Genomic DNA, 26466 nt, shown 5'->3' on the forward strand with positions numbered 1-26466 from the left:
TAATCTAAGAACTGTTGCATTTCCTAAGGAAGCACCAAAGGCAGCACATACTCAACAAGCTTGTATCACTTTCTGACACATAACACAACTTTTTACGTTGATCTATACAGCTATGTATTTGGAGTTGATGCTGGGTTCACTTTCAATCCTCTAGGGGTAAAGCACAAGGAATTGCATCATGTCTCATTCAGAAGCAATACACCAGAGCTCTGAGCACATACAACCTGTAGAATCTACTCCACTTTTCTTGCAAAAGACTTTAGAAAGATTACAGATCAGCATGTGTTTTAATGTATAAAAATATACATAAAACACACACAGATTCTTTCTTTTTATCCTAGCAGAGAGATTTCAGATATGTTTTTTAAACAGGCAAACCACTCATGTCAGCAGTAGATGTCATCTATGAGCTATACAATAAGGGTACAATTTATCTCACCTAACTTTATATTACACTCAGTCAGGGCTTCCTTTGGGGCTTTTTGTTTTTTTTTTTTAAGATCAAACTTGTAAACCATGACATTTCCAGAGGCCAATTTATCTCATCCAAAACCAGACTGCTGAAACAGCTGGGAAGAATGACCCTCAGAAGATATCCGTTCTCTAGAATAGCTCTGTGAGCTACTGTAACTAGCTCAAACTTCATTACTCATCCTTAGACATTTGAAGATTGACAAAAGAAAAATCTAGCCCCTGTTTGCACATTCACCAATCTCAGGAATTGTACCAAAAAGAAAGTTACAATTATTCCTGGGATCCATTCAAAGCCCATGGTAGTCTGCTCCAGGCAGGTACAACCTTATGCAGATGACAAATGCTAAGCCATTTCAAAACTGAACATAACCTCAAAATCTTAAAAATGCAAATAAAATATCAGTAAAATTAGGCAGCAATTTTATCTATGTTCACTATATGTATTCTTTATGTTTATCTATGTTTCACTCAGAGTTATATATTCATAAACATGCTCATAGGAGCAATGCAAAGTCAAAGCAGATGCTTAACTTGACTAGAAGAGGCCTCTGGTGGCAGTTGTGAAGTACAGTTCACAGTTCTAGGAAATATGGATTTTATAGAAAAAGCTACAGAAAGCAGATTAAGCAGTTAGGTTTGCCGTGAAAATTCTGACATATGACTGCTCATCTCCAAAGCACTAACAATTTCAACCCACCCTTCTTCATGTCTACAGCACAGTTGTCAAATTAGTCTTAAAGCTGCATATATTTCCAGCTAAGTAAGACTAAAATAACAGCCTTTACTGATCACAAAGGACAACCCTCCCAGCAGTAAAATAGAGAGATGCGTTTTTATAGCAAAACCCAAAGTCCTGCTCTCCAACACCACACAGACTCCCATCAGCCAAGGACCATGCATCCCAGCACCAGCAGAAGAGCAATAACGTTGCAGTGTAACACATGCACCATCCTCTTCCTCTCCATCCAACACAACAAAGAGACATTGGACGTATTTTAAATACACACGTACAACAAGGTAAAACAAAAACGTTTATGGAGGCTGATGCAAGTAATAGCTTGAGGCAAAGGGCAGTCTGTAACAGGTTATAATCTGCCTATAGGTTGGACTGGAGTAAAAGAAATTTCATTTTCATTTAAGAGCCCACAAAGAGAACATAAGCAGACCAATGGACAGCTGAGGACTTCCTCTGGCACAGCCAACTTTTCAACTGCTCTCTTGGTCCCTGACACTGGCATCTGAGGAAGGGAATAACAAGTCCCATCACACAAACTGACCCTTGTAAGTCACTGTCAACTGCAAAAGCTGACACAAGCAATTCCTCTTGGGATGAGGCAACACCAAGCACCTAGAACTGTAGTTTCCAACCTTCTGTTTACATTGACAATTACCTTAAAAGCTGTCCAGAATGCAAATTAAGTTAAAAAGTTTTCAGTGTTGCATAATGTAACCAACTAATGCACAAATGCAAACCACTAATTATTTTCAGCTGAGCAAAACAGACAAGATCTACAGAAGAAGAGAATTTAACTATTTTCCCATCAGACTGACCAGCCTGCAGCCAAACTAACATAAGAGCAATGCTAAAAACATTTACTATTTGGTATTTATTATAATAAACAGCTGAACTGCCTAGCCAATGTGCACTGTACTTTTCTTGAAACAACCCTCTTAATGGTAAACAGATTTAAAGCCACAGGTCCATCTGTTCCATCTTTTAAAGGGATAGAGTACCTCTCCTATGAGGATAGACTAAGAGAATTGGGATTTGTCAAGTCTGAGAAAGAAAAGGCTTCGGGGTGACCAAATTGTGGTCTTCCAGTACCTAAAGATGGAGAGAGACTTTTTACAATGGCAGTAGTGATAGGACAAGGGGGAATGGCTTCATACTGAGAGTAGATTTAGATTAGATAATAGAAAAAAATCTTTACTGCGAGGGTGGTGAGTCACTGGAAGAGGTTGCACAGAGATTTTGTGGATGCCTCATCCCTGGAAGTGTTCAAAGCCATGCTGGATGAGGCTCTGAGCAACCTGGTCTAGTGAAAAGTGTCCCTCTCCACGGCAAGAGGGGTTGAAACTACATGATCTTTAAAGTCCATTCTGACCCAAACCACTCTATGACTCTATGATCTTTTTATTTACGCTACAGTTACCTTAAAAGATGTCTAGAATGGAACAGGAGTTGAAAATCTTCATGAAGTATCTATTTTTAAAGAAATTATTTGCAAAATATTGTACAGCTAAAGCTCTGTACTTCCTATGCACAGCTGCATTTATTCCTGACAGCATTTCAGTGCAGGTTTAACCAAACAAAACAGACTTAACTGCTAATTCTAAGAGATGCTTTGTTTTCAAAGAATGGCAACTCGAATCTTTAAAGAAGGAAAAAAATTTAGCTAAAAAAATTGAATTATTTTACTTTTCCAGAAGAGGTTGTAAAGGATTTATTACAGCCAAAGTTTCTCTTCATATTGATGACTAACTCAACACATCTCATTTTTTACAGCTAGAAAGTACATCCAGGTAACGTGAAACACACTTCAAACAAACACTGAAAACACTTCAACTGAGAAGAGCAAATTTATATGAAGCAACTCATAGCTATACATGCAAGTACACAACTTGTTACACATCCACAACCGGGCAGCAGGACACTGTCGATCGCAGATTTCCAACATGGATCTTTCCTCCCATAATCTGCTCCTCCCAGTCCCTCAGGTAATTATAACTGTGGAGAAATACAAGGTTTGCCACAGAGTAGCAGATCAATGGCTCATCTTTCCCTTTATCACACTTAATATGTTTATGCTTTACCTGACCAAAAGCAAGGCCCTTACTGAGCAACCACAGAATAACAAAACACTTGTCTACACAATTAAGGCATTCCAAGTACATAGAGAGAGTCAGATAAGGAGGTGTGCCTGATCTGCCCCATTTAAACATCTCTACAATCTGAGCTGTAGATATGATACCATTATGCCTTAAATTAGAAACTGCAGGCAAAGAAAGGACTTGATGGAATCACACACCTTTTTCAATCCCATGGCTCTTCTCATCCCTATGGTTATCTTAGCTCAGTACACCGCAATTCCTAGGCCTGAGTTAACAAAGCTGCAGACATCTGTCAGTTTTCTGAGTGATTTGTTCAGCAGCACAAAATGAGCTAGTGTACAGAGACTGAATAAGGACTCAACAAGTTGATAGCCAGGGTCCTGCAGGAAGCTCACAGCTCTAGTGTGCTAACCACACACCTTGTCCAAGTTTACACCAAGGGAGCCGTTACTGCAAACTGAGGCATAAACCTTTGGCTATGCTTTAATAGTTAATGCTGTAAATAATGCAGAAAGAAAAGCACCTGCAGAACCTTTTGGACCATTACAGTCCAAAAGCACGTTCATCAGCATTTGAACTGCTGGATGGCACTCAGGTAGTAGCTCTTTGCTCATTTCTCAAGTAGCTTGACAAAACATGGTTTCATGGAAGAGACATAAGGCTCATGTTGTTTCATGACTAACAATACTAACATCTAATTTTCAGAACCTAAGTTTATTAATGTATTTATAATGTTAAAAGTACCACACCAGTTAGGTGAAAAACGAAGGAAAAAGATTACAGGAACTGAAAATAATGTCAAAATTGCTAAATCAGGACAACATGAAAAAAGATAATCATTGGGAGAGGGGAAATCAAGTTTTCCCCAATAAGGTTTTGTTCTAATGGCCTCAAATTTCTTTGGTGGGTTTTAGTGTGGGTTCGTTTTTTTTTAATTTTGACAAATGACACTTTTAAAAGTGTGCCTTTGGATTCTTACTTACATTTACAAAAACCTTTGGAAAATACTTCCCCTTCCATTTAATTCAAGGTCTTTCCTCCCAAAAGCTCTTAGCTGCCGAAGAGAAAACAGCATGGAGGGGGGAAGAAAGAGATAAGCAGACCAAGGTATGTGTAAGTACAATAACCATTTCCCATGGTTTTGCAGTATATGGGAATTCAAATTCCAGTTTCAGCTGTCCAGTGTTTTGAAAAAAATGCTTTGCAAAATCAAAGACTTCCACAAGAAGACAAGGACTTCACAGTAGCCATGAATTTCAAACTAGATAGTCTGAGAATAGTAAATGCTGCCTTTTCTTCCAAACCCAAGTATTCATATATCTTAAATCAAAACATTTATTTCTAGAAATACAGACAAACAAAACCAAGGCACATTATTGCAGACTTAAAACTAGATAAAGGTCTTAGACTAAAACAGCAGGAAAAAAAGATAAAGATTTCTCCTGATCTTTTCAGATCCAAAGACGGCAAAGATAATACAAAGAGTCAGAAATCGAGGAAAAGAAGTTTTCAAGTAGAATTCTGATTAAATCCTGCCCTCTTTTTCAATGCAAAGAACATGAATTCTGACAATGTTTTGAATCCTGAAACAATGTTTGGTCCATATAATGTGCATTTACACTGCATATATGATACAGAACAATACATACAATACAAAGCAAAAAAATGTAGGTCTTTAAAAAAAGCTTAGGTTTGTTGTGGTTTTAAATTAACGTGCACCATTTTCTTACCTTGCAAATGGTCTCTGTATCCCAGGGTAAGATGGTCCTCAGATCAATAACTTCACAGGACACACCAAGTTTTTCTTGAGCCATTGCTGCCACCTCTTTGATCACATGTACCTGAAAAAGCAATGTATTATCACCAAATAAACATGTAAATTCTGTTTAAGTTGTTCTAAATTATGCATATTCAAGCAGTGATTATATCATCTGCATGTTGAGCAGAGACCTTTCTCTTCAGTAAAAACCATTTATTACTCAGTTCATTCTTATTTACTACTTACATTATTCCTAGTATTTTAGCGTCACTCCAAAAACTAACTTCACCGAAGAATCACTGAGAACAAAACTCTTGCTTTCTAGAAAAGTATCTTTCAGTGAAGAATATCAGGCCTCACTGTTTTATATTTGCAGTCAGTTTGAATAAGTTTCAGAAGTTTTTTATTAGGACTGTAACTAAGCTAAGACCCAAATACTTCACAGTAATGCATTTTGATGTAGCAGTCACAAGCAATCCTGCAGGAGGCATTACGTACATTCAAAAATTCTACACTGTACTACATTTGATCTCAGCCACAAAGTTGAGAGATGGTTCCAGTAGTCCCAGTAACTACACTTATTACAACACTGAAACAGATAACTGACTGATCACCTCCAAAGCATTATCTTACTAACAGCTAGGAGAGAAAGTAAACACCACATAAAGTTACCTGTAAATATCCAGTCCTGACCCCCACAATCATAGGATATGGGCATTAGTATGATAATATAACAATTTACTGGTCTTCCAGCAAATAATTTAATATCACCATAACAAATGTTGCATTATCTGATTACTGTAATTAACACTTTACTAAAACAAGAAAGTGTTCCCGTCTAGCAAGAGGCTATTTCTGAACCGGAATACAGATTATTCACTCTCCACCAGTCAAGGAATCTATTCAGTAGCATATGTAACTGCGTCACAGTAGATGTCAAACAATCCATATCTATTACCATCCTTTTCATAAGGTATAACAGTGGAAATGAAAGCAATACTACATACATTCAAAATTGTATCTTGACATTATGTTATAAAACACTTAAATAAAATGTATTTCAAGCACCAGCTTTCCTAAAACAAACATTTCCAAGCAAATGCTCCAACACAGAAAATAACAACTGTTACGACAATGTCAGATTATCCTCCACAAATATCTCAGCACAAAGTATTTACTCATGAGATATGAAGGTAAAAAATTTTCTAGATATGATGCAGCCAATAAACTCTGGGGCTCTCCTTATTGTTAGAACATTTCATAATACAGGTTTTGGACTGTGGCAGATGACCTCTATCAAGCAATTTCTAGACATAGTAAGGGGTTGGAGGCCAAACACCATCCCCAACAAGCAATTTGGATAAGGTCATCTTGATCTTGAAGGCAACAGAATTTAACAACATTGACATGGTCAGGCCGTGTCAGTTGCCTGCGGGTCAGAGAGCATTAATAAATTCTACATGGGGTAAAAAATATACACAGAAACAAGATGATTAAGGATTTATACACACAACTACGTCATGCAAATATGAACAGCTAAACACCAAAAAACTGTTTTAAAAGGTATATCAATAGAAGTATTGTAATAATAGAAAGGAAATACAGCTTGCAGTATTTTTGTTTAAACTTCTAATACATCTGTAGCTGTAAGAAGAATGTTTGAGAATGTTCAGTATGGCACATGGGATGGATATTTTTGCCATTTCTCTGATGTAAAAGGGAAAACGCTTACCTAGCTCACAGAGGATAAGGATTAGCTAAAGACAATATAAGACTGAGCATAACTGGAGAGGAACTAAAAGCCTTTACTGTCCTTCATTAGCACCACTCAGGAAAGCTTGCATAAGGGAACCCCACCAGAGCAGCAGCCAAGCAACTCCCTTATGTTCAAAAACATATGAGAAGTTACCAGCGAGTATGTGCAATCACTCTGCCTACTGACTGTAAGTGCAGGATTGGTAGCACAATTAGCAATCAAAGTTTAGGTACATAACCCACAAACATTCTCTGCACAAACTCACTGAACATATTTGATCTGTATAACCCTGGCACATCCAGAACGTGCTGGATTTACTGCATATGTGTGAAACATCTGTCCCCATGCTGTATTACACAGCCACACTCATGGTTTGCTCACCTACTAAATCTGGATTAGGGCTGCACATCTGTCCTATTACTATTCACATCAAAAGAAATGCCTATCTTAACTTTTTCCAAGCACCAAAGTACAGAGGTTTTTTGAAGGGTGTTACTCCAAGTCCTCTCTGCACTACTGCCTATGGCGTAAATCCAGGATATTATTAAATCTCCATAGCCAGCTTCCAAGCCATCACTTTATCAATATCCAATTGAGAGAAATGAGTACAAGTAAAGATATTTAAGAAGTCCACAATTTAATACCAGGGCAAACTATCAGAAGCTAATAGGAATAACCACAGATATAAAGGAGATCAAGTAGTCTGAGGACAAGGAAACTACCACAGAAAAGCACTGAAGATTACAAATTTCAAACAAAAGCCAAACAAAAACCAAACAACAAAAAAAACAACGACAACAAGAAGGCACAACCCCAGAGATCAATTCAATACTCTTGTGATGAAAGTTTTAACACTCTCTCCTCTAAAAGCTTCTCAAATACAATCAGGTCAAGAAAACAGCAATTTCTGGAAATTCCAACCTATACTGAAGTTTCTTTTCTATAATTCTGGAAAATGAAGATGTATTTTCCTACCAGATTTTTCAGTATTTGCACATCTTAATTTGGCAATGTGTGTATGTGTCCAATCATGTTCTTGAACATCTTTGAAACGTAACTGTTAGAATCAAAACTATAGCAATCCCTATTTGTATTACATGTTCAGTGAATTTTTAACTCTGTGTAAAGGGAACCCCAGACTGCACTTCTTTAAATCCTACAGTAAAAATCTATACTTTTCTTTCAGCATACTATTTTGAACTTTCAGCATACTATTTTGAACTTTCCTTTCCCACCACCTTCCTCAGAGTCACATCTCACTTAAATCTGTCACTTTCATAATCATAGACAAATCATTAACCTCCTGCACAGGTCCTCTTCCACATTTCCAGAGTCATCTTCAATCGAAAATGACTAATAACTTGCACAATAAAAAGCAGATTTCATACAACTACAAACACCGATAAACGTTTATTCAAGCATATAGTGATGGAAGATGCATGTAGTTTATTGTCTGGCATGTGAGCTTGAATTCAAACATCACCTGACCCATGGCCTAGGCTTTGCTGGGTGACAAATAGCTTGTAAGAGCGTTACCAACCTGCGTGCCCCAAGCAACCATTGTCACATCACTGCCCGTCTGCAGCACCTCAGCTTGAGACAGTGGAATGTTGTAGGGCTCCACAGGAACTTGTTCCACTGAATAAATTTTAAAAAAAAGGGGGAAATAAGCATTAGATTCCTCTAGCATTCAATATTACCCCATAAAAACATACACTAAAAATTTTCTTCACTGTTACTGCCATCTAAAAAAATAGATCAAAATAACATTAAGTATTAGCATTCATTTCAAAGGTTTAGCTATAATTCAAATTATTTTTAATTACACTGTTAAAAATACATTCAGTGTAGAGTTTAATTCATGTTATATACCACAATAAGATGCATATATACACATACAAAACACAATAATAAGTCTTGGTGTATAACAAGTCAAAATATCAGCATCAGATTTGGAGATGGACACTGCTACTTTTGATAAAAAAATGTCAAATAACCACTGCAGTTAATTCTAATAATCATCAAGACAGTCTTGAAATTATACTTCAACACTCAGACAAGAAGGAACAAAAGAACAGCTGTGCCAGTACCCTCCTGATATCTGCCAAGAACAATGCTCCACATTTTTACGTTTAAATTTAGGGAAAAATTTTCAGAACCTACACATAAAGGGTCAGCAAAAACTTCTCATTATAGCAATTTTAAATTAGTCAAAACATTTCTGCTTTAAAAAAATGTTATTTATTCACCAAAAATACACCAAAATTAGAGAGAGTAGGCAAAAATTAGGCATCTTGTCTTCTCTATGAAATAGGAATTCTTTTTTTAATTACAGTAGATGATTTTTTTTTCCTTGTCAGTAACGATATATAAATATCACATATTTCAGAGAAGCACTGAACGGCTGAGGTACAAAGTGACCTCTGGAAAACACCTAGGCCAAGCCCTCTGCTCAGAGCAACAGCACCAGTCATTCAGGGCCACATCCAGTTAGGTTTTGAGTATTTCCATGGTCAGAGACTCCACATCTTCTCTGGGCAGCCTGTTCCTGTATTTGATCACCCTCACAGTAAAAATGTTTTTGTCTATGCTTATGTTAGAGATATCTCACTTTACCTGAACAGGCACAGAAGAGACATACATATTAACTAAATCAATCTTTCTAAAAATATAACAGGAAATTCTTTTTCAGCATAATTCAACAACACATGTTCATTTAATCAAAGAAAAAAAAATTTAAAATGTATTTTAAACACAAAGTGCTTTTCAATATAGCAAAAAATCAGATCTATTGGCAAACAATTTTAATGTACTAAAATCTCAGTGTCTTTCTGCATTAATTTCTTTGAATAACAAGTGGCTAAATGAATACAGGGCTGGGAAAGGAAGAGAAGAAAGGCACATCTAGCCCTTGCTCACTGTATTTTACTGGTTGACAGTAAACCAAACCAGGTTTCTATGGATTTTGCACATGGTAAAACCTCAGGCAAAAGAAAGAGGTTCTGAAAGAAAACAAAACCCACGACTGTACTAATTGGCTTTGCATAACTGTCTTTGTCATGAGATGGTCATCTACATGAAACGTGGAGAACAAGAAACTTAAAAATATGTCATGGGACCCTTGAATGGAAAACCCAGGCAACCGACATGAAGGAGAAGGTTTTGCACGAGAGGAAGAATTGGAAGGTGTACATGATACAAAAAAGAGTTTTTTCTCTGTGTAATAGTTCTATCCATTCAGGAAAATTAAATATAACATAAAATTACACAAATTAACGAGTTTCTTATGATAGCTAAACCGTTCTGCAACAAGATGTCCATTAGATGAGCTCATCTATAATTCCTGACAATTTTAAATGCAAAATTCAGCTTAGTCAAAAATTTATAGGGAGGTCCAGATTTGGCAGGATTTTCTCTATATGCCTTTGCAAAAACTCCTCTCCCCACTAATAATGATGAAAAGTAGCATATGAAACTATTCTATGAATATTCTTTCATAATAACTATCTAAACCAGGATGACAATGTTTACGTACAAAGCAGCCCAATCACCTATTACTGAAGAAATAAAGTATTTTAAGTCATGTTTCAAATAGAGGAATTAGTAAAAAGTTGTAATTATCAGCAAAAAAGGGTCATCATGTTAATTTTAAGAGGCTCCAAGTAAAAGGAGCAGTCTGAACAGCAGAAAGAAAACACGTTTTCTCATCTTACCTGTCTTGTCTCTATAACAACCAGTGATGCAAATCGTATTTATTTCTACACCACCAATGTCATATATAGTAAAATTAAATGAAACTGAAAAGGTCAAAAAACATTAGAGTAGGTTCTCCACAAGATGTCTAAACCTGATAATGTCAAGGTGACTCATCTTCTCCTTTGATTCACAACCATTACGTGCTCTTGACACTGCACAGGCTGTTAACTACTTTTCATAAATCAAAGCCTCCTTTTTCTTTTTAATTCAGATATTTTCTTAGTATCTCTGACATTTACGGGGACGTCACTACAGCACTTTCAATAACATCATGATGTCGTAAGTTAAATAGCAACAGAATTCTCTCTATATATGTGTACTTGCATACTTAACTCTGTATTTTTACCCAGAAAGGCTTACATTTCTTTTCTCCTTTCTAATATTATTGAAGGAAAACTAACATACACAAAACTTCTGAAGAACACTTGTATGGTGATGTGGAAGAAGATAGCATCTGCTCCTTTAAAGGTGTCTGGACAAGGAACTCTACAATGCAAAAGGGTATAGAGGAAGAGGAAGAAGCCATAAGGAAGAACACACAGGGACATGAGCCTCATCACCAAAGGATGAGGGTGGCAGTTAGGAGAGCCAAACCTGCTCAGTCCCACTTACTGATAAGGGTATGAGGAATATGGGAGTGTTTCTTTCAGTAAAACTATCTTATGAGGACCTTGTCAAATAGGATGATAAAGAAAAAGAAGAAGCACTAAACAAAATATAGAGACACAAGCCTGAAAATAAACACAGCAAAGACAAGAAACAAATCTGGTCAGGAACACTCAGGAACACATCAAGAAACGATGGGCACACCAGAAATTTGCAACTGATAAGCATGTAAATTCCCTGAGGGTCCAGGGAATTGGAGCAGGTGTGAAACTAGACCAGCTGATGAGGGCATAAGAAGGTGAATGGGGTTGACAAGGAACAAAATGGGGAAGAAACAGAAAGGGTTATAGAAGGGGTCAATTGCACATAAAACAGGGCTGGTCAGCATGTTTGTCTGACTGAGCCCTGTGCCTCATCATGGTGGTCAGTCCCAGCTTCTTTGGAAATCCTGTCCAGTGCAAGGACAGTGTGCTGCGAGGACTAAGTAGCAGCTGCTGATGAGACAAATATGAGAAGACAAGACACTGGGCCAGCAAGTGGAGACAAACCAGGGCGCAGAAACCCTGGGCCTGTGGTGTGACCAACAGGAGCAAGTAGGGGTCCTGGCCACCAGCTGCTAGGAATAACATGTGGCCCAAACACCAGTTATCAGGCCCCGTGGGAACCACAAGGGGCTGCTAGACTGCTAGACTGGCTAAGATCCTTCAATCAAGAGTTTTGAAAGGTAAAAAGCCATCTGGGGGACACCCACTGTCATTCCCCCTCCACATATGTACAACCAAGTTGGGGTGACACTGCCATAACTGTCCAGGGAAGTCAACAAAGAGTAAAAATGAGCACTCCAAAGAGCCCAGGTACACTGAGGAACAGCAAGTCCTCTGCTAAACAAACTGTTAGCAAAGTGGGTGACTGCGCTAGAGAAATTGGCGCATGGGCTTAACCACAAATGCAGCGCTGTCCTGCTTCACAGTATGGGAAGTACAAATCTGCAGTTACTAGCTACAACTATGCATGGTAAATATACTTTTTTTTCTTTTCTGATCTAGCTACTGCTTTGTGATATAAGTATTACATACATATATAGCTACTTATACATATATATTCACATAGATAACAATATATATACATCTATACATAAAATCATGTATCTGTATATGGGGACTATTTCAACTTGTTTGCACGCTAGAGCTAATGCATAATATGAAACTTATCAATTTCATTCAAACAAAATAGTGCTCTTCTGTAACTTCCCAGGCAAAGTTTAAGATCCAGCTCTGGGGTTGTCTGCACAGGAAAGACACGGAGCTATTGCAGCGGGTCCAGAGGAGGGCCAAGAAGGTGATGAGAGGGCTGGAGCACCTCTCCAATGAAGACAGGCTGACAGAGTTGGGATTGTTCAGCCCGGAGAAGAGAAAGCTCCAGGGAAATTTATTGCGGCCTTTCAATACTGAAAGGGGGCTTATAAAATAGTTGGGGACAGACTTTTTAGCAGGGTCTGTTGTGACAGGATGAGGGGTAAAGGTCAGTTTAGATTAGATATAAGTTTTTTACAGTGATGGTGGTGAAACACTGGAACAGGTTGCCAACAGAAGCTATGGATGCCCCATCCATGGAAACACTCAAGGTCAGGTTGGACAGGGTTCCAAGCAAGCTGATCTAGTTGAAGATGTCCCTGCTCATTGCAGTGGGGGTTGGACTGGATAACCTCTAAAGGTCACTTGCAACCAACACTATTTTACAATTCTTTGATCTTAGCTTTAAGCCCATTACCTCCTTTTGGTGTTGTCGTCAGGGCTCTTTGATATTTAAGGTGATATTTTTTGAAATAACTGGAAAACATTTCCAAAACGTTCTTGCAAAGCTGTTCTTCACTTCGGAATTTCCTTTTTCTTCTTGGTTCATCACATTGTGAATATGGTGAACTTAAGGCAATGCTACTTTGATATCCACCTGGGATCCACAGGGATGACTAAGGTGAAGACTGAAGGTCTGTATTTACTCTTGTATCTTGTGTGGGCAAAGGCATGTTTGGACAGCAAATATTCATATAGAAATTAATGTTCATTTACTAACATGGTTAGTTTTACCACATGTCTGAATAAGCATACAACATATTTGAATAGGCAAATTTGTGTTCGTTTGTGAAGACATTCGGCTAAACTCATTATTCCAAAAATATAGCAAGCAATCACACTTTCCATGTGGCAGTTGCACTGAAATATTTTGTCCCATAGCTCTGATTTATCTTGGAGACCAGACTTATAATTCAAAACACTTTTGAAGATTCTTTTCTCTTTTGTACAATGTCTTTACTGTTACGGGAAAAAAAAAAGCTATGCTCGAATATTGCAAAACCTGCCCTGTCATCAGCAAGCAAAATAAAAAACCCAAACAAACAAACAAAAACAAACAAAAAAAATGAAAGCAATTAGTGGGCCTATATAGCTCCTTGGAGGTACACATCAGATGCAAAATCACAAGGCTGGTTCTGCACAAGACCTTATATAAAACAGCAATGACCTGGCATCCAGCTTAATATTCTGCAACGCAACTTCAGGCTATACATCCTAAGCTAGATATATATGACCTTCTGTCGCTGGCATTCAACATCTAATTACAACAATAATAATAACACTTGGGAGCAGAAGCATAGGACATAGTTTTTTGGTGGTTGGGGTGTAATGGGTGTGGGATTTTTGTCATTTTTTGTTTGTTTTGGTTTGATTTTTTTGTTTGTTTTAAACAAAGCATTATTAGCTTCAGCTGACATGAATAAGGACAGGTATCCTGTGTTTTAAAGACTACCCCACCTACAGCCTATTTTCAGCTGTATTATACACAATTCCAAATACACTAACAACTCCAAAAAAAAAAAAATCTTAGACAAATATTTAAAGACCTGTGGTGGTTTGGGCTAGGCCTTCCTTGGTGACCAGTTTGTAACCAAGGAAGGGTCCAGATTTACCCAGTATTCCCTACGATTTTTACGTAAGCCAGACTATAAGAAGAGAGGAGGAGAGGCCTTCGCTCCCTTTCCTTCCGGCGGCTTGGAGGTGCAGGTTCCCTGCTGTTGAGTCTGCCGTGTTGGGGAGCGAGGCCTGGCTAGGCCTTGCCGACCTTGGGAGACAGAGGTTGCCGGCGATCGTTCCGGAGCGACTCTCGGTTGTCCCAGGAGAGTAGTGAGATATCTTCTTTGCTAACTCTTTTGTTCTTTAGTTACTAGATCTCGGGCTACTGATTGGGATATATATATATATATATATATATTTTAGTTTAGTTTTGTTCCTTTTCCCCTTCCCCTTTCCCTTTCCCTTGTGAAATTGTATATAAGTGTAAATATATTTATATATATCAGTTTGGTTGTCCTCTCTCTCGTTTTTGGGTTTTTCTTAGTTTTTTCTCCCTCTTCTCCCTGAGTTTTTTTTTGTTGGGGGGGGGGACTTCTGGTGGTAAGGTTTGGAGACTTGGCAGGGAGCCAGCTTCAAACCATATCAAGACCCCATAAGGAGAAAGAAAACTCCATTAGAGGAAAACAACAAGGCTCAAAAGCCTACATTAATTTTACAGATAGAAAATCCTCCTCCCCATTAACGTCTTTGACACCTTATTTTTTCAATGATGTTACACGCCCAGTGTAACATCAATCACAAAGCATCTATTCAACACGAAGGTAGAACAAAAAGAAATGTTATGGTAGGGGCAATACAATTTCACTATTCAATGCCTTGGCCATCATCATGGAAATAAAGAAAATTAATTTTTGTCTGGAACAACGAGGTCCCAGATCTTAGGTGGAGCTCTATACCATGCCATGATGATCCTAGTCCATTTCTGAATCCACCAGGCCACTTTGTTTCAATGGTGGAATTATAAGAAACCCTGACCATGGCCAGTAGCATAAGAATGAACTCCAACAGAGATTAATTTCATAGGAGAAACTCCCAGACACCAGTTGTCTTCCAGTTCAAGCTGACCCACAAAGGAGAGCTTAACAGTTGGGATGATGAACTAATGAAACCAAGGGAGAGGTTTGCAATGAAAATAAAAGGAACATAAAAACCATTTCACATAATAAAACGTTCATACTTTACATTGTAAAAACAATAAAATGTCCATGTATACAAGAGAAGTTACCTCTTAAAATCATCCCTGTCACATGTTGACACAAACGTACTATAAATTTCAGCCTACATAGCTAAACTGATGTTCTTAGAAATTTTAAGACAAAAAATACGTAGGTAATATCTCTGAAAATCAGGCCACCAGAATTTAGGAGGAAATCACAGTCTTTCAGAAAACTACGACAACAGCAACGCTGCGGCTGGTTATTGACCAGCACATAAATCACATTAACCAGTATTTCAGCACATTCTTTAATCAAGATTTCAATCACAAGACTGATTTATGTTCACTAGATGGTCCAGCAATTGCTTTACAAGTCATTTCCTCAAACAGAAAAACCTTCCTCTGTTCTCAAAAGCTGCGTGATATTGATGTGCAGCCATTCATGCCAGTATGAAAGCAAGTATTTTATTAACTCTACAGTCTGTATTTGTGACTTGCAAATACTGGTGGAAAGGGGAAGAAATAAAGGGTTGTTTTAAAGACACTTCATTTTTTTTCTCTGTTTAGCAGAACTCAGACTCAAGCTCATTTTTCAGACTAAATACTCTAAATTGAATGGACAGAAATCTTTTTGCTAAATTTTAGTAAGCTCTCAAAACACACTGAACTTAAGGAATGCAACACCCTTTGGGTGCATCACACCCCACCACACTAAAAATAGCTGCACTTTTAAATTTACATTGCTAATCAGATTTCTGAGTCTTTTTTAAAAATATAAAGCAAATAAGCAGTTTCACCAGTAAATATCCTATTTGTTCCCAAGCTATATTGCTATTTTTTGTAGCTTTGATGTCTGCTCTCTAAATCTTTCCCTTGTTATCCTTTGTCTCTCTTCTCTAGGAAGAGGATAAATTTACTAACAAAATGGATATACTGATGGAAAAGTGCTGCTAAAAGAAAAATACAAACACTTTGTCCTTCACTCAACTTCAGGCCACACAGAGTCAACTTATAAATGAGATTGATGGATCCAAGCATAGTTTGCATATAAAGTTATAGGACACAGAAACACTAAAGGTAAGTGATGGCTTGAGCTCTATTTTATCAATTGCTCACCCAATTACTCTGCCTATCTCCACATGCAAAATTTTTCATCCATCTTCTGTTCTCACTCCAATTTCTCTGATCTAAAGAAGTACCAGCTAATTTTTAGAACCAACTCAAACACCATCATCTTCAATTTACTCTGTTCCAATGAGTTACACATAAGACAGCTGTGAAAGCTTCTTTGAACCAAAAAGTTCACTATGACTAAAACAAATGAAAAAAGTAATGGCAATCTCATTTCCTTTCAAATAAGATTAAAATCTATGTGGGAAGATTTTCAAGATTTTTAGAAATTACACATTTCAAAGAAATTCTACACTTTGAGAAAATGGTGATGATGGGGTTCAGTTCTTTTGGAAACAAACTTTGATCTGGAAACTTATTTTAGTATCTAGAGTTATCACAAGAAAGTACTTTAATTTCTGTCACATTTATACTGCAGTTTGATAAGGAATAATGCCACTTAGTTCTATTTCTTCTTTTTTTTAACCCAAGACTGTATAAAGCATTCCACTTCCAAAGTTGAGTATGAATCAGACTGTAAATGTTCATTTATCCTTGCAGTCAGATTAAGACATCTCACCCAATCTTCTCAATTCTTCTAAAAACCCAAGGCCCAACATAGCTAGAGACCAAACAAGTTAAGACTTCTGCTGAAATATTGTTTTAGCAGTGACTATCAACATATATGTGCAAAAAAAAAAGTAGCTTTATTGGAAAATACACAAAACTTTACCTGCAGCTCTGTAAAGTATTTTAGGTTCAAAAAATATGCATGGATTTTTGTCCTCTATGCATGACAGCAGCAATCCTTTGGCCTGAAGAGGACTCCTTGGAATAACAACCTGTAAAAACATTTTTATATAATTTATTTATATTGCAATTCTGCTAGAAACTTCCTCAATACTACTTAAAACTAAGCAATTATTTGCCTTAAATGAGTCTATGTACAGATTGAGCAGTTCTTACAAATTGAATTAGTAATGCAGCACTGATGTTAACACACATTCTAAATTTTTAATTTTATTTTGTTCATTGATGAGGCTTTAAAAGCTCCCCTCTATATCTAGATTTAAACACTAAGAGACTCCTCTCAGATAAGGTATAACTAACATCTTAACAACAACATTTGGGGTAAAAGGAACAGAAGAAAGTCAGTCAGATTAAAATATATATAAAATATATATATAATACTTCATATATATATTCACATATTAGTAACTTAGTAAAATTAATGTAGATGTTTAAAAAAATTCAGCTGAGTGATCCTCGGTTGCTTGGGTAAAGATTCGTCAGAACAGACCTAGAAGGTTTTCAGACTTAGTGCAGTAAGTTTCGAAGACTGAAAAAGGAAATAGCTATTTAAAGTTGACTTTCTTTGTTTATGGTGGAAGCCTGAAATGTGTTCATTTTGGAAATGAACAAACACTAATACATACCTTAAACTATTATCAAGCACAGAAAACTAAGCAAGGCCTCCAAATGTAATCTGAATACTTGGAAGAAAAAAGTATAACGTATTTCCCAACAGAAAAGTTAATTTTGGATGATCTAAGAGAATGTTAGTTACAAAGAGAAAATTAGCAAATTATCACAGTTTAAATGAAAGTAGAACTCAAGAGCTCAATTCCCTCAAATCCGAAGAACAAACTAATTTACATCCCAGAGACTTCAAAGAGCTGGCACGTGCTGCATGAAGTCTACATTTTTATAGCTGTGGAGTCGGAAGTGGCCCCCTCTGACTGAAAACATTAGTTGTAGCACTTGTTAAAAAAAAAAAGTAATCCATGTTTACTAGAGTCATGTTAACTTACTGCCTACAGGAATTTCCAAGGTTTCAAATATGTTTTGAGAGTAATAACATTTATTTATATTAAAGTAATAGAAAAGAGTCAAAACACAACCTAAATCTGCTATTACATCAAATTAACTTGATAAGTGATTTTTCTAAACAAGGGAGAAGCAGTATATCATATTTCACCAAAGCATGTGGTAACAGACACATGGGAAATTACCCATGGATGTTACTAGTACAGCTTATTAGGTATCATTTTTAGGACAGACTTTATTTACCTTATTCACTAGTGATGTTTAGTCAGAACATAGTAGTGAAAACTATTCCAAAGCTGGGAGTCACTACCACTACAGAGGATGATACCAAAAAGACCCAGTTCACACTGATGACATGACTGACAATAGCAAACTGAAAAATACATACTGAAAAGTCATGTTTAACGACCACATTTTTGTTATAAATTTAGAACTCAGCAGTAGAAATTCAGATCTGAATTTATTATCAGCTCAAAGGATAACTAGGACACTATGCAGTACATAATAACATAGCCAAGGAACTTTTCTTGCTATTGCAAAAATCACTGCTAGAAACTTAACTGGGATACTTTATGACTATATCAACCCTTTTGAAAAAAAAATTAATGAAACAGATGTGAAAAGAGCTCCAGCAATTGTTAACATTACTTTGATAGTTTGATTTCTTTAGTCTAACAAAATGAAGACTAAAGAGAATACAACTGTTTTAGTATATGAAATAGAAGGTGAATAAGAGAGAAATTAAACTTCTAAGTTAGTCAGGAACAAATTTAGGTTGGAAATGAAAAGGAAGCTTCTAGCCATGACAGCAAATATTCTTACAACGGAATGCAGAGAATCAATATTAATGTCTTCCATCCATTAAGAAGTACATCCTCACAACAGCAGACAAAAGATACAACCATTCAGTAGCGTCCTGTCACCTCAACAAGACTTGCGTAAGTACCAATGACTGCAGTCCTTCCCCTGAATAGCCAAAGTTGTACAAACTCCCATTGGTTTGGGAAATCCAAATCTCACCACTTAAGAAAAACACAAAATAGAAGGGCAAAAAACTTCCACAGAGTTTAGTAAGAGGATGGTTATGAAGATCACTCTCCCAAAGGTCAAACCCTACCCTTCTCAGCTTGTAAGACATCACCTTTCCTTCTGTAATAATGGATAAAATACGCATAGATACAGGACGTTTGAGAATGCATCTGAACCACAAGTTCATGTGCACTTCTTAATTCCTGTGTTAAAGGCTAGGTTTGGGTTCATTCAAAAATGAACCTGCAATCTTGAAATATTATAACTGCATTAACAAACAGTTTTGCAAAAAATATTAAAGGGACAACACTGTTTTCACAAAGCAACAATATTCAAAAGATGGAGTCTAAAATCCTTCTCTGTGCACCAGAAACTAGTATATTGTTCCATCAGCTCCACCCAGTTAATGTGCCCTTTATCTTCAACTGAGATGACAGCTCTTAGTGGTGGCAATCTATTTTAGCACTTTACCCAAGAAAAAGTGAAAGGACGTGAAAAACCAACAAGAAGAAATATCAGAGGTGGGAGCAAAGAACTTATATTACGTGGCATGACTAAATAAAATTCTGACTTACTAACTTACTGAGAAGACTATGCACCGGTCTAGGTAGTACCAGAATTAGAAAGAGCTTTAATCACCTGAGTGGACCACTAAACTTCAGCACTTGGTTCAGTATATAAAAATTTCAGATTGACCAACAAGATCAGCAAAAATTATATAGACCTGGCATCAGTATTTTCATCATGTAAGTTAATCTTGTGCTTTCATATGATAAGAAACTACTTTAGTTTTTAAACAAGATTCAATTGCCTCGCAAAAGATTTTGGAGATTGCTTTTGTCTGTATCAGGAAATACTTTCAAGTTCAGAATAGGAACGCCTCAAATATCATAAAGAACACCCAGAGACAAAAATGTATCCTCATTCCTCAAATATCATGAAATAAAATGTGAATAATATAAGGGGTTGTATTTAAGTAAAGAGAAACAAGAAGGAGAAATGGCTATGGTCTCCCTGTAGATGAATCATATCTGAAGATTTAGAATACCAAAATCATACATGGACAACAGTTTAAACAACACAAACAATGAACATGTGTCTTTAGCATGCAAATACCAGTCCTGCTTAAGTCTTCCACATTAATCAGCTGAGTCATTGCTCAATGGTCTGGATGCCAGCTAACCCAGAAGTACAAGTTTATAGACAAAAGTTTACTCAGAAAAAAATGGAGTGCTGGCCAAAAGTGCTCTCTTAATTTATGACTAGATCCTGCAGCTCCCTCTTCTCCAAGCATTAGCAAACTTAGCTTCAAGAGATGCCATCACCTCATGTGGAAAGCTTGCCTAAAGTTATCACTCAGAGAATCACCAAGCAGTTGAGGTTGGCAGGGACCTCCAGAGATCATTTGGTTCAACACCCTTGCTCAAGCAGAGCCATCCAGAGCCAGTTGCCTAGAACCATGTGCAGACAACTTCTGAATGCCTCCAAGAATGGAGACTCCTCAACCTCTCTGGGCAAGTTGTGCCAAGTGCTTCCTCATGTTCAGACAGAACCTCTTGTGTTTCTGCTTGTGCCCACTGCCTGGCACTGTCATTTATATAAATGAATTCAACAATGCGTTTAAGACAGATATAGAAGGGAAAAAAAAAGAAAGTACTACTTATTAAAGTTTTTAGGTTCTGTACTATACTGGACACACAACAGTGTAAAATGTATGTTTTTAGTGCAAAAAGCAGACAAGTAAGAAATGCTATGTCTACTTAAGATTGCTTCGATAATGACTAAAAATTCTCAAACACTTAACACAGTTTAAGTTTTATAAACTGAAAACTTCTAATAGTTTTTAACTAACATATTCAGATATTTTGCTATGGACTGACATCCTTTCTTCCTCTGCCTGCATCCAGACTCATTGTTAATCCAGTCCATTACAAAACAAACAAACAAAATTCATCTTCATAAAATAAGAGTTACTGTACCTTTATTCCTGGACAGTGAGCAAAAAAGGCTTCTGGACTTTGAGAGTGATATAGTGCACCATGACCCACACAGCCCCAGGGTGCTCTGATGGTGAGGTTACCACAATTAAATAGATCTCCAGAGCGGTAACGATATTTTGCTGCTTCATTAACAATCTAGGAAGATTTATATACAAAAGTAACATTCAGTCCAATACCTTTAGTTATGCATCATTAAGCCACTTCAATACATAGGATGTAACTACATCATCTGCACCATGCATGGGATTCAGAAGACCAAATTAGAAGCAAAGGAATACTGTAAGCCAGGGCAAAGACAAAAATTTTTCAAGGCAAATGAAACAATAATTTACTGTGTTCAAGTTAGATGCCTAAGCCTCAGAGGCAGCCGTATAACCCAGTTGTTTCCTCATTGCATACTGTCAATCACCCCAGTTCAAATCTGTAGTCTGTCCTGTGGACACATGGCCAGCTGCAGCTGCATGCAGAAATGAGAAATTGTGTTGGGAAGACACAGCTGATGAATTTAAGGCTGCTGAAGCCAACAGAGTCACAAAACAAAAAATTAAAACAAACAGAGAGGCATTTGCTTCAAACAACATCTTTAATTTCCATTACTTATTATTATTAAGCCTTCAAACTGGTCTTGGTACAGTTTACTGTTTACAGTACAGTACCGATACTGTTTGCAGTTTACTCCTGTTTACTTAAAGCATGCATAAATATTAGTAATGCAGCTGTGGATATATTTGCAAAAATTACATATTCAAACCAAGTATTAATGCTAACAGAAAAATAATTTAAACAATCATAAGATTTCTTTTAACCTCTTTCAAAATTATTTATACTAACCTGATCAAAAGCTGGAAAAATGTAATCTGCAAACTGAATTTCTGCAATGGCTGTAGCACCTGCAACAGCAATTCCAATACCAAAGCCAACGATTCCTTGTTCACACAAAGGGGTGTTGAAAACTCTATCTTTACCTATATATTAAAAAAAAAAAAAAAAGGACAAAAAGACTCCAACACACAATTCCTTTAATATACCACTACTAAGTAGAAAATATTGCCCCAGAAATATTTGACTTATAAACAAGTCACATGCAATTAAACATACTGTGCTTTAAATGTGCTTTTTTTAGGTATAGAAACAACAACCATCCATTGTGGGTACAGATACTTTCAATCTAACTTGTAACAACTCAGAGGAAGAGAAGGAGAAACTAAATGAAAGATAAGAACAGTTTCTGTAATTTACAGTGTTCTTAACACTTCAAGGAAAATAATTTTTTCTGATGTATATACAGTTAAGCATGCATAGCCTTCATGGTTACCTGGGAGCAAAGAACACTTATAAGCATTTTAAAAAGCTTACAATAAAGATAAGTGTTGTTTCTTCCATTTTTTCCAGGCAGTCAAAAATAACTACCCCTACCCAAAGGCACATAGTTCCACAAGTCTGTATGAAAGCATATTGCCTCTTGCCCACACTCCCCATCAGGAGTGGCCATTCTTATCAGTCTTCTCTCACTGGGTAAAGCCACATTTAAAGAATTTGCCTTGTCTCCAAGAGAAAAAAATGCTGCAAACCTAAAATATTTGATTTTGTATCTTCCGTGTGGAAGTGCAAAAGGTTATATTAGGCCTGACATATTTCTGTGCCACAGTAATTTTAGATCCCAAATATGCATAAATCTAATAGATGGTTAAAGACAAAATTGTTCAGTTCATGAAATTATAAAAAAGGAGTGGGAGAGACATGAAACACCACTACAATATCCTCTAAGACATGTTTACAATATTTGTCAGCAGTACTTTTCTGCCAAGGGAGTACAACAGAAGAATCTCCATATGCTATTAAATCTTCCCTTTAGAACGTTGGCAAATAGACTATATAAGAGTCCATCATGCATGAAAATGCCAAGACTTCAAACTGGATGGAAAAAATGTGCACACCAGTGGCTATGAAATAAATTAAACAATACCTAACCATAAAATAACTAACCAAAAAAAATAGACTAAACCAATAAGTCAGAAAGTTGTTACCATGAAGACTCCTAATTTCAATAGCTGTTAGTTAAATTAGAAAAAGGAAAGTTAACGTAAGTTTTCAGAAACTGATGATTAGGGAGAAACCATTGCCCAAGGCTGTATTTATGACATACTAAAGGGAGGCAAGTTTTACAGATCTTTAAAGTACATATCTTTCATCTTCACACAACACCCTGCACAGCATTGTCACTCCTTGTACCCTGTCTTTGTGCTTTACCCGGTGTTTTCAGTTTTCTACTTCAAGGGTTGATTTCACTTGGGGGTTTTGTTTGTTTATTGGGGGGACATATTTTATATATATAAATTTTTGGCTCTCCCTTCTGCTTTTCTTTTTTTCACCCTCCACCAGGAACAAGACTAAGACACCATTCATTTAAAGCGAGTAAAAAATACATGCCATTGAATGATACTTCAATGTTGGTGGTGTCAGTGAGGTTACACAGGCCTACACCAAATACAAAGAGCTACCACAATTGCAGGACACTCCACAGTTTTTCATACAAGACAGTGGAAACAAAGAATGAAAGATTGTTTTTTCACCTAAAGAGACTGTATACTGTGTAAATTGTTGTCATTTCTGAAACAGTTGTAACCTCCGTTCCCATACAGCACCCTCTGGTGCACTCTCCCCTGACAGGCATCATGGTCGAAGAAAGAGGAACATAAACTCCCTATGCAAACATGTAGTTGCCCCAGGCCTTATTGCCAGTTGTGATAGTGTGGAAGCTCTGCTTTAGATACAACCACAAGAGCTGTCCCTGTACTCGTATCCATCTGTAACACTACAAACACTTAGCAAACATCTTCCCTCCTTTTTATTTATCTAGCGTACCATGAATAACACATCTTGTTTCCCTTCTCTTTCACTGATGCATATAAAATTTTAATTTAAAACAGATCTCATTTTAAAAATGTATTAACTTTATGAAGACATATGGTAATGTTGGTAATTTTCTTTCCTACTTCTTAAAAGTCCACTGGTAGATCACTATATTTCACTTCACTTGCTTACGGGATATTTTGATACAGGACTTATAGCTTAGCTAACCGTATTCTTTATTAACAGATTTTTTTAGAGTACACTGAAATAGCCTAATGTACAGGTTCCACAAATAATTTTATATCATCACACAAAAATTGAAATGTATTTGAACAACCCTGTAAAATGAGCTTTTAAATAATAATTGGTATACACTTGAAAGTTAGTTCTTTAATATCAATTTGGGGTAGGTGAATGAATTTAAAAGTGTGTTAGCTCTACCACACTAGTATGTCACTCTATAATTCAAAATATAAAATACATCCTATTAAAACTGCTGAAGTACCATCGAGATATTAAATTAGAGGCAACATGCTGCCATCAATGGAGTATGATGAAATAAATGAAGTGAAAATCAATGAAGCAAAAGTGAAATGTAACATGACAGCTGTAATGTGATCAGCTTGAAGCACCTAATTTGGACTTTCAGGACTAAAGGCACAATTCTGAAGTACCAAGGCTTAAGACAGCAAAGACTGAGTGAGGGAATTCAATTAGTGAGATTTATTACGCAGGAATGGTTTTGATTGTTCCATTAAAACAATAATACTGATCCCTTAAAAGCAAATCCTAAAGCACTTTGCTGTTCATTAGATGGGAAAACAAGCTTGGGTAGAGTTTCAAGGGGTAAGGTTTTCTTTATAAAATCTAGCTTTTTATGACAAAAAGATATACACATCATTAAGATAAAACAAATTCAATTTATTTACCTGAATATTAAAAATTGTATGGTATAGCTTTAACCTCCTACTTTTATTGATATAGTATGAAAATCGTTACTAAAAACTAACATAAAATATTTCAACACTTAACATTTAAATGCATTAAGCCTATGTATTTTTATCTATTTCATTTCACGGTTTTTTATTTTTCATAATTCTTTTAAATGCAAAAAGGAAGTGATTTTGATAAACAGCCATTTACATCATCTTTTGCAAACCAGCTGAGTCAGATGTCAGCTGAAATATGACCGAAGCAGACAAATAACCCAGAGATATGTTGTCTTTCCATATTTCATTTCCTTACCAATGAAGAAACATTTCCTAAAATGTACTCTTCTCCTATGATTTGTGTCAGCTACACAGCTCAAAACAAGCTAGCACAAACTCTGCAAGCTCTTGTCATTCCAGGTAAAGCAGTACCTCTACATTATCTGAGCCAGGTGCATCAGCCTATGAAGAAAGACATTATGCTGGTGTCCATTTCAATTAACCTGCCTGGCTCTATAAACATCCCTGGTTTCAGCCACCTGAACAGGTCAGTGCCATTTGCCAAGTAGTGAAGGAAGCAATATGGTAAACAGGGCTATGTGAAAAAAGAAAAAGAGGATGATTCTTCAGGAAGGATATTGAGGTGCTGGAGCAGGTCCAGAGAAGAGCAACAAGGCTGGTGAAGGGACTCGAGCACAAGTCCTATGAGGAGAGGCTGAGGGAGCTGGGGTTGTTTAGCCTGGAGAAGAGGAGGTTCAGGGGAGACCTCATCACTCTCTACAACTACCTGAAAGGAGGTTATAGCCAGGTGGGGGGTTGGTCTCTTCTCCCAGGTAGCTCTCAGTAAGACAAGAGGGCATGGTCTTAAGCTCTGCCAGGGGAGGTTTAGGTTGGATATTAGGAAGAAATTCTTTACAGAGAGGGCAATCAGGCATTGGAATGGGCTCCCCAGGGAAGTGGTGGATTCTCCATCTCTGGAGGTTTTTAAGATGAGACTGGATGTGGCACTTAGTGCCATGGTCTAGTAATCATGGTGGTAGTGGATCAAGGGTTGGACTTGATGATCTTGGAGGTCCTTTCCAACCCGGCTGATTCTATGATTCCATGATTCTCATCTTTCCATCCAAACAACTCAGGAGTAAGACTAGATGCATGTTAAGGAAGTGAATAAACACTCTAGAAGTGTTCCCTAATAAGGAAAATCTGAAATTACTACACTAAGGAAAAAAAACAATACCTGATTCAATTTTCAAACAATTACTTCATCCTGCCCAGATCTATTTTTACTTAAATAAAAAAAGATTGATTTTTGTGATTTCCAGAACAAAGACTACCCCACAAATGTTCAAGTTACCACTGACCCTCTGTCTAAGAGACAACACCTTTAAGGCAGTCTCAAAGACATCTTCTTGTCTGCCAAGAATAAAGAGTTCCATAGCAACCTAACAGAGCATGTTTATAGACATACGT

The 26466-nt window shown here is 36.8% G+C and overlaps 1 protein-coding gene across 7 annotated transcripts in view; it reads right to left on the reverse strand.

Annotated features, from left to right (window-relative positions):
• BCKDHB (branched chain keto acid dehydrogenase E1 subunit beta) overlaps positions 1–26466 on the reverse strand; it is a 148318-nt gene that overhangs the window by 104432 nt on the left and 17420 nt on the right. For 6 of the 7 annotated variants that reach the window (XM_027696628.1, XM_027696675.1, XM_027696646.1 and 3 more), the window contains exons 4-8: positions 22046–22179; positions 21194–21349; positions 17092–17200; positions 8362–8459; positions 5037–5147 (exon numbers count right to left, since the gene is read on the reverse strand). In XM_027696628.1, the coding sequence (XP_027552429.1) occupies positions 5037–5147; positions 8362–8459; positions 17092–17200; positions 21194–21349; positions 22046–22179 (608 nt within the window). Of the gene's footprint in view, positions 1–3079; positions 3203–5036; positions 5148–8361; positions 8460–17091; positions 17201–21193; positions 21350–22045; positions 22180–26466 lie in introns of those variants that run through there. The other variant, XM_027696666.1, reaches the window with a different exon arrangement.

The sequence above is a fragment of the Neopelma chrysocephalum genome, unplaced genomic scaffold, assembly GCF_003984885.1.
Source record: "Neopelma chrysocephalum unplaced genomic scaffold, ASM398488v2 Primary Assembly neopelma1_23b, whole genome shotgun sequence".
NCBI classification, from domain to species: Eukaryota; Metazoa; Chordata; class Aves; order Passeriformes; family Pipridae; genus Neopelma; species Neopelma chrysocephalum.